The sequence below is a fragment of the Electrophorus electricus genome, chromosome 22 (assembly GCF_013358815.1).
Source record: "Electrophorus electricus isolate fEleEle1 chromosome 22, fEleEle1.pri, whole genome shotgun sequence".
Taxonomy (NCBI): Eukaryota; Metazoa; Chordata; class Actinopteri; order Gymnotiformes; family Gymnotidae; genus Electrophorus; species Electrophorus electricus.
The window spans coordinates 5371667-5381214 of record NC_049556.1 but is presented as its reverse complement, the minus strand read 5'-3'; the positions used below and the strand labels follow the sequence as shown (position 1 = coordinate 5381214).

The 9548-nt window shown below is 47.0% G+C and overlaps 1 protein-coding gene across 2 annotated transcripts in view; it reads right to left on the bottom strand.

The window, feature by feature from the left end:
* Window positions 1–873: 873 nt before the first annotated feature.
* Window positions 874–9548, bottom strand: part of col5a1 (procollagen, type V, alpha 1) — an 85058-nt gene continuing 76383 nt past the window's right edge. The window contains exons 58-66 of one of the 2 annotated variants that reach the window (XM_035521226.1): window positions 9229–9336; window positions 8740–8793; window positions 8573–8608; window positions 8386–8439; window positions 7865–8126; window positions 7340–7452; window positions 6691–6759; window positions 3692–3925; window positions 874–3571 (exon numbers count right to left, since the gene is read on the bottom strand). In XM_035521226.1, coding sequence (XP_035377119.1) covers window positions 3425–3571; window positions 3692–3925; window positions 6691–6759; window positions 7340–7452; window positions 7865–8126; window positions 8386–8439; window positions 8573–8608; window positions 8740–8793; window positions 9229–9336 — 1077 coding nt within the window. In that variant the 3' untranslated portion in view covers window positions 874–3424. Of the gene's footprint in view, window positions 3572–3691; window positions 3926–6551; window positions 6621–6690; window positions 6760–7339; window positions 7453–7864; window positions 8127–8385; window positions 8440–8572; window positions 8609–8739; window positions 8794–9228; window positions 9337–9548 lie in introns of both variants that reach the window. The other variant, XM_035521227.1, reaches the window with a different exon arrangement.

Genomic DNA, 9548 nt, shown 5'->3' with positions numbered 1-9548 from the left:
TCCTGGGAGAATGGTTCTGAAACAGCTGAATGCAAAAATAACCAAGACACAACAAGGCTTTATAATTATTTATAAGGCCCTGAAATATAACTAAGTAATTAAAAGCACTTAAAAAGTTCAGAAACTGGGGAAATAGGCTATCTGCTATCAATAGTTCAGTAGTTGATAAAACATACCATAGTCATTGTCGTTTTTGCCACAGAGACAGACGATTATCGCCACAGGCGTGGAAAATCATCTTGGTGGTGTTCAGGTTCCATACCTGTGTGAAGACGCTAGCTTCTTCACGATACTTTTTGCATTAGCATGCCGTCGGATGCCAGTTCCCTAAAAAAACTCACACAGCAAAGTCAAATTCATAGCAAAGCCTGGAGACTATCATCCACACGAGGGACACACAACAAGGTTAAATGTGTACTTGTTTTTTCTTTTTTTTACAAGACATTCGATATAGAAGACATTCAAAGAAATCTGGAGAATGGGAGGGAAAAAAGAATAATCCCAATCTGGATTTGTGTAATTTGCCATTATTTAAATGCACTGGTGGTAAGAACAAGCGAAACCCATCTTCTGCAAACTCCTCCATTTAACATGGTAATTCCATATCAGGGATAAAGAGCGTGGGTCATGGTAACACTACTGGTATCAATTAACATTTATTTTTTTAAATAGTACAATAAATATTCTACAAAGGAACATCAGCTTTTGGTAGAGAGTTACAACATTCCTGGCTCTCTCCCCATTTCACAATTAAGGACAGGCCTATATTCATCTGAGCATTCGAAATGTATATTGTACTGATAATAAAACCGTGGCTGGAATCAAATCAACTGCGGGTATAACATTAAGAGAGAGAAAAAAAACCTTTCATCATTTTCATGCATACAGATAGGTGTTTAATGCTTCAAAAGTCATACAAGGGTGGCCACAGTAAACTTGAATTTATTGACACAAAACCAATATATCTTCTATCCTCTCTTACACAGGTTTAACAAGACCTCAAAACACACAAACAGGCAAACATAAAAAACAGAAAAAAAAATATTAATTTGGCAGAAACACTGCTGTTCCCCACCCCCTTTTTTTGGACATTTACAGAAATAGTCATTCTTTATATTATTATGTTATGATGAATTGTTTTGATCTTTTTTTTTGTTCTGCATGATCTTTAAAAAGCAGTTCAAGTCATGTTTAAGCTGAACAGAAGGTAAAGGCTGGGCAGTAGCTGGCATAGTGGTCTAAGCTCACGGGAAGTGCACAAGGAAGTCTGCTAGTGGCAAAAGAACAGAGGGGAAAAATTCAGCCATAATAAACCATCCCACTCCATGAAAAAAAGTCAATATAATCCAGGCCTTTTGGGAATTATGCATGTGTGATATAAAATTAAAAAACAACAACAACACAGGCTTAATCTATCTATGACATGATTATACAATCTTCCATAAACTGATTTTTCGATTTTTAAACTTTTTTGGTCTTCAAGTGTGTGATATGAAGTGTAAAGCTGTGATATCTTTGGCTGGAGAGCTGGAATGAGTCTGTGCTCTTGGGAAATTGTGCTCTGGGATCAGAGGTCAAGTCCTCCCTGGCAAAACAAAACAAAACAAAACAAAACAACACCCCCCCCCCCCAAAAAAAAAACCAACCCAAAAAACAAAGCAGAGGAAGAATCGCCTCTGCTGCTGCCATTACTGGCATTCTCTCTAACGAAACTCTTCTGCACCTCTGACTGTCAGTTTGAGAAACTTGAGGTGAGCAGGTGATCCATTGCACTCATTTGCATAGCGGAATTGCTCCAGGTCCACAAACACTGCGAACTAATTGCTATACTTTTTCCTTTTTCTTTTTTGAAACAAAATTCTTGTCGATTCTTTTGAATACATGTGCTGTAGAGGACTACATTAAGGTACTTAAGTTACCTCAGAGAAAAGCGCCTAATTACAAGGTTGCATGCTGACAGCATCTTACTGTGTGGGGTTGCAGGTAAAGAGAGGAAGGCATTACTTAGGAGGAGAAACACGTGTTTGGTCTGACGCAATAATAACAGGGACTGGCATGCACAGAAATATTTCCCCACACAACACTCAGGTGTCGATAACCCTCAAAAAAAAAACCCCAAAAAAAACCCCCTTCCCCCAACTGAAAACAGGAAGTGGAAACACCGTTGGTGAATCATTTTCAATTTAGCCAAATAAACAAACAACAATGAAAAAAAAGCAGAAATATATGTATGTAAATAGCACCACAGGCAGAAGGACATAGCACCTAGTTTAGTGATACTGTGTTTCCTCGATGACACGGTCTCCCATCACGTGTTACGACGCAAGCGCAGAAGTGTTGGAAGCAAAAGGGCTAGACGGTGTACTTGCTCAGTCGCCCGAACGGACCAGAGTCGGCCACGTCACGCTCGAGCACCTGAGAGAGCCCAGGCGGTCCAGCATCAGGCCTCCTGACGGTTGGCCACGTGAGGCGCTCGCGTGGAGCCGGTGAGTGCTCGCTGGCGCTGGCATTGCCCTTTTATTCTGTCGCTTGAAAGTACACAGAAAGGAACCGCCAGATGCGCGTCAGACCTGCAAAGAGACGGCATCCTCGGCTCTCCGCGCCACCTTTAATTATCCGTGTTGCCGATATCCAATTTTCTTCAAGCTCATCAATATTTGTTTTTTTGGAGGGGAGGGGTGGGGGTTGGGTGGGAGGGGTGAGTTTAATTGCACCAATCAGCAGCCGCGCTATCCTTCTCGGTCACTGTGTCCACATGCGTGTTTTGAAGCCGGAACGAGGCGAGGGCTAAACCGTAACCAAGGGAAGAAAACACGCAGGATGTGCTTACAAGCCTACACAGTACGGGAACGGAAAAGGCGATAGGTCAGTGAGGGAAATGGGACCATGGGGGTCTGGTCAGCTGCGCGATGGAGCAGGAACCCAGAGAGCTACAACACGATGGCGTGAGCGCGTAGGCCTCCACCTCAGGAAACGTGCATGAAGGATGGAGCCACTCCGCCCCCTAAACCTATGAAGCACGGGTGGAGGATATAAGTGGCTGACTGCGAACAGAGGGTCCGAATAAGGCGGTTGGGGCGGGCGAGTGTCAGCACAGGGATCGGAGGGAATCAGGTAGCCAGCATTCAACTCATCCAGTTTCAAAACTTGCATGTGATAAAGAGGATACACTGAGGTTAAAAAGGTTGCCGATCTTTAAAAGCTCGTTATTTGCCATCATGTGATTTAATTATTATTTTGGAAAATCCATTTTTTATTTTCTTCAATTTTTTTTTTAAATTTTAATTTCCTTTCTGTGATCTGTTGTAGATGGTGGTTTATTTGGAAACACAAAACTTTACAAATATGTCCTATTCCGTTCTCGTGTTTTGCTCTCGGGAGAGAATGAAAAAGGGTTGGTCTCTGGTGCGATCGGCGAGCAGTCTTAGCCGAGGAAGCAGGCGGGGCCGACCTCAAAGCCGAACTTCTGCGTCGCGCCTCCGAAATCGTTGAACATGATGTCCACGAACGGTACCTGCTCCACTTTGGGCGTGTTGATCTCGAGCACAGTCTTTTCGTAGCCCTTTTTCAACTGCAGAAAGGGATGAATAAGGGGAAGGAACGGACAGACCCAAAAAAAAGGGCGTCAACTCTACACAGAAGAGGCACAGACCACGTCAGGACTACATTACCCACGAGCCCATCTGCTCACCGCGCATCCGTCGACGGCGGCTCTGATGTAGGGGTTGTTGTCATAGGACATCTCCTCGTCGTTGGAGCCCAGGAAGCGGATGGCCTTGTCGTAGGAGCTGAGAACCTGGTCGTGCCAGGCGACGGACTGGTAGCAGCTGTAGGTGAGGTTCTGCCGTGCCGTGGCGCTCAGCAGGCGCAGGAAGGTCATCTGGACCACGCCAATCGGGTTGCCCTCGGCGTCCACATAGGACAGCTGGGGGCGGAGAGAGAGAACCGTGCTACAGACAGCAGTTCAGGCAAAAGCGAAGCCCTCTAGAGGTCCGTGTGAGAACTACACATCACACCTTTCAGCTGGTCTGAATGAATGTCTGAATGACAAACCCAAGCACTGTGGAGTGAAACCGAACCCTTGTTTATCCTAACCGATGGTAAATAGGCACTAATTCCATACAATTAGTACATTAGCATAATTCAGTGCAGCTATATGGTTTATGTGAAGGACTGAGCAATGATTTAGCACAGAATGAGACATAAGTGCAAGACTGAGTCAGTTAACCTGTGACATGGGTGTTTGAGGTGTGCATGTGTCTTGTGAACTTTTAACAAAGTGACTGTCAAAGTGCTGGAACTCAAAACTCGGAGCAGCAATGTTTAGATGTATGTGTTTGAAGTGTGTAGATGCGTGTGTGTGTATATGAAGTGTGTGTGTGTGTGTGTGTGTGTGTGTGTGTGTGTGTGTGTATATGAAGTGTGTAGATGCGTGTGTGTGTATATGAAGTGTGTAGATGCGTGTGTGTGTATATGAAGTGTGTAGATGCGTGTGTGTGTATATGAAGTGTGTAGATGCGTGTGTGTGTATATGAAGTGTGTAGATGCGTGTGTGTGTATATGAAGTGTGTAGATGCGTGTGTGTGTATATGAAGTGTGTAGATGCGTGTGTGTGTATATGAAGTGTGTAGATGCGTGTGTGTGTATATGAAGTGTGTAGATGCGTGTGTGTGTATATGAAGTGTGTAGATGTGTGTGTGTGTGTGTGTGTGTGTGTGTGTGTGTAGATTGGAGTGTTAAGGGAACGGGAAGCTGTAGCATTTTCATCTAAATTAATTGCATTGACTTCGCTAGCATGAAAACTCATCATTCACAATTTTCTGCTCAGATGTTTCTAATCTTCTTTGAGAAGCGTTAATCCTTGGAAATAAACAGCAGCAAGGCCAAATAAAACAAGGATTAATTCCTGCCTCTTCGGCTTCTCTCTGGTGTGATGCAACGTTTGCATTGTGGCGAACATGCAAACGTTTGTTTCCTCCATACCAACCCATGTCAGTTAGAACCCTGCACCACCTCCGCCTCTCCGGCCTCACACATACATGACTGACTGAAAGCAAAGCGCATTCCACCATGCGTGCATGCACACACACACACACACACGCAACACACACGCACGCATGCACGCACACACACACGTACAGGATACTTACGTGGACGCTCATATGCACTGACCCTGCTCATGCTACATAGACACGCACCCACACACTGATTGGTCCATGGGTATTTATGATTAGACGCTCTGGACTCATTTAAAACTCTCCAGACTCTTTTGAGATTTTAGTGAGAAAATTGAGAAAACTGAGGTTATGGTTAATGTCCAGTCAGTGTGTACCCACGTGTACCCACGTGCATGCCCCATCTTGCCCACGCTGACATTGTCCACCCGCCGTTCTGCACCCAGCCCATCGCCACGGAAACGTTACCTCACGTTCACAGCCGCACGCCCCAGCAGTGGCTGAACCCGGAAGCCACGTGAGTGGGAATGCGCCCCGGGGTGCCCCTCGGAGCCGCCATGGCGGCTCAGTTTCTGCCCGCTACACCGGGGATTCCCATAGGGGGCAGGAAACTGAGCGCGACAGTCAGAGCTCTGGGGCTCCCACGTGACACTGAGTTTCTTACACATATCAAACTCAAGAGGTTCAGTCACTTCGTGGTGACTTTCTGAGGCTTACAGACACTGAGAGCCAGTCAGACACCTTCAGTCAAACTCAGCTACAGTCAAGCTTCTGACCAGTCAGAACAGCAAGACACAGTAGGCAGATGTCATTAGCTATGGATGCAAGTAAATTCAGAACTAAATTGTTATTTTTTATTATATGCTGAATTTGATTATTTATGATGTTTTAATTTTTGCCTCAGAAACAGTTTGACTGACAGCATCAACCCCACCTCTCAGATTACCCATAAGCCTAAGCGCTCACTGTTTGTTGTACTGGAGCTCGTGCAACGTCATGCTCGGCCATAACTGGAACCCAAGATCTGGAACTAGAACCATGCAGAACCACAGGCCTCCAAGAGTTGGAACTACAGAACCGTGGCACCTTAGAACCTTAGAACTTTGGGTGCCTCGGCACATGAGCATGGAAGCTCAGAAACTTGGGACCGAGAAACCCAATGAACCTCGGAACCTCAGGACCTTGAGACCAAGGAATCTGATGAACCTTGGAGCCTTAGGACCTTGGGACAGAGGAACCTGATGAACCTTGGAACTTCAGGACCTTGGGACCTTGGAACTTGATGAACCACAGAAACTCAGGGCCTAGGGACTAAGGAACCTGATGAACCTCGAAACCTCAGGACCTTGGAACCTGATGAACCTTGGAACCTCAGGACCTTGGAACCTGATGAACCTCAGAAGCTCAGAACCTTGGAACCTTGGATCCCGATGAACCTCGGAACCTCAGGACCTCGGAACCTGATGAACCTCAGGATCTCGGAACCTCAGGACCTCAGAACCTGATGAACCTCGGAAACCTCAGGACTTTGAAACGAGAGCCTCGGAACTGAAGCTCCTCTCTCTTGGAAAGCCTGCCTTGCACCTCGCTACTTACCATAGACCCTCGTTTGTAGTGACTATACCAAGTGCCTGGGCTGTCTTTGGGCCAACGGGCCATTTTGCTCTGTAATAGGAGAGTAGGAGAGTGCTTTAGCAGGAGGTGGGCGGTGGGAGCGCTGTGGAGGTGCTCTTACCAGTTTACCGCGTTTGAATTCACTGTACCAGGAGCCTGGTTTCTCTTTCACCCAGGAGGTGAGCCTAGTCTGGGACATCAGAGCAGGAGAGAGAGGAAGTTAACGCAAAAGAGAGAAGAGGAGGAGGAATGAAAGAAGAAGAAGAGCAACACAAACAAAGACATACACCACAACAACAAAGGAAAGAACAAAGAACAAAGGACAAAGGAGGAGAATACAGAAAAGAGGCCGAGGACATGGACCATCAAAACAACAATAATCAAGACGATTATGACAATAATAACAGATGATAATAATAACGCAGAACAGGACACACGGAGCATACGGGAGACACGGCCTGTACAGGACACACGGCCTCTACAGGACACACGGCTTGTACAGGACACACGGCCCTACAGGACACACGGCCGGTACAGGACACATGGCCCATACAGCACACATGGCCTCTACAAGACACACGGCCTGTACAAGACACACGGTCCTACAGGAAACATGGCCTGTACAGGACACATGGCCCATACAGCACACATGGCCTCTACAAGACACACAGCCTGTACAGGACACATGGCCCATACAGCACACATGGCCTCTACAAGACACACAGCCTGTACAGGACACATTTGGGGGATTTGCTGGCACAGATGCTTACCCCTTCGCTCTTCTTATCGGGGAAGATGCAGCTCTCGCCGCCGGCCGTGAAGTTGCAGTAGACCTTGAAGGAGTCCCGAGCACAGCCCTGGTTCGGGTCGATCCAGTACTCGCCTGGGGAATGACAAAGCACGCCCTAAGACCTCTGCTCGTTTCCACGCAGATGCTACAGCATTGGTACTGTTTATCACTGTCACAGGTTGTAAACCCAAGACTTTGTAAACCCAAGAAAATATGCCATTATTTTGACCACAGGCAAATGGTACCAAAGGCAGGAAAACCTTGTCTTACTGGGTTACTGTCTTACTGGGATACTGTCTTACTGGGATACTGTCTTACTGGGATACTGTCTTGCTGGGTAAGGTTATAATATGTATATGTGTGTAATATGTGTATAATATCCATGTTCTGCTTGTATCTTTAAGAGCTTAAATGCATCTTTCTACCATGAAATGTTCAGGAGGTCCAACTAGCAGGTTATTTGTGTGCGTGTGTGCATGTGTGTCTGCGTGTGTGTGTGGCCCACCGTCGGGGAAGTGGACATGGCTGAGTTGCAGGTCCTTGCAGGTCCGCGCTGGGTTGCTTGGCGTTCCGAGCGGGTGCTTCATCTGCTCGATTTCCAGCTTCAGGGAGTTGAGCGAGCCGAAGATCTCCTCCATGCCGTCCTCGTAGTCTTTGTAGGCGCCGTCGGCCACATCGTCCGCCAGCTTGCTGCCGTCGATGGCCCTTCTCGCCCGCTTGGAGCTCGACTGGATGGGCAGTGGGTGGATGACGTCGCCGGGTGGACCCTGCGGGATGGGGAGGACCAAACAGGTTGGTGAGGGAAGAGCAAGGTGGAGTGCGGAGCTCCAGTGTCAAGTCGGCCGGACCCAACCTAAACCTTCTGGACAGTCCAGCTTGATTCTGTTCTGAATATGCCCGATCCCGCCCATGGGTGAATGAGGACAGCTGGCTGAGGGCCTCATCGCTGTGGGAACCTGGGGTCTGCTGTGTGTGTGAGAGGATGAGATATGTTCTGGACGTGTGGAACGGTTTGGAGCTACTCACCGGCAGGCCTGGGGGTCCTGGGGTACCTATCTCCCCTTTCGGTCCTGTCTGACCCTGAAGAGGGGGAGAGACAGAGAGAGGGGGGGCTTAAAACCTTGAGCAAAAAAAACGTAAACATATGATTGTTGTTACTGGGTTAATGTTCTTATTTATGCGCACGGTGTTTCGTAAATAAAGGAAAACTTACACTTGATCCTTTAGCTCCTTTAGGCCCAGGAGGGCCCTGGAAAAGAGGCAACACACACACACACACACACACACACACACACACACACACACACACACAGGGGTCATCATAAACGTCTAAACATCCATAATGAGGAATGGTTGGATAGAAAGATTGACAGATCTTACGGGTAATCCAGGAGGTCCAATGGGTCCGAGGGGTCCAGCAGGTCCAGCAATACCCTGCAGAAACAGTCACAATGAGGCAGGAGGTACAACGACCGTGTGTGTGCGTGTGCATGTGTGTGTGTGTGTGTGTGTGTGAGCAGGCATCATTTATCGTTACCTTCACTGACAATGTGTGTGTGGGAGAGAAAATGTGTGTCTATTCCTCTGTGCAAATGTTTGTACACTAGTGTAGGGATCAGATGCTGAAGGCTGTCACTTCTGTGATATGTGTGTGTGTGTGTGTGTGTGTGTGTGTGTGTGTGTGTGTGTGTGTGTGTGTGTGTGTGTGTGTGTGTGTGTGTGTGCATATGCCTGTATGCATCATCGACAAGGTGTGAATCCTGTGGACTTGTATCTTTGTGTGCATTCAGGAGTGAGTGCATTTATCAGTTTCAGCATTTGAGAGAACGTGTGAGAAAATGTGTGTGTGTGTGTGTGTGTGTCATGTACAGTGTCTCCTTTAGGTCCAGATGTTCCCTGTGGTCCTGGCAGGCCTCTGTCTCCTTTCTCTCCCTGTTCGCCGGGCGGTCCAATCAGTCCGATCAGACCGGGATGTCCCTGAGACACACACCCACCCCCGATACAGTCAATAATAGTCAATCCCCGACACACTCATCTATCTACAGTCAGCGCAAACCATTCGGATATGACGATAATAATTATTGGTCATCCATACAGTAGATAATAGATAAAGCACCACTGGATTGATTTGGATTGAGATAACATTAAAATAATATGTTTTACTGAAGACAGATATGTGTTTACATATA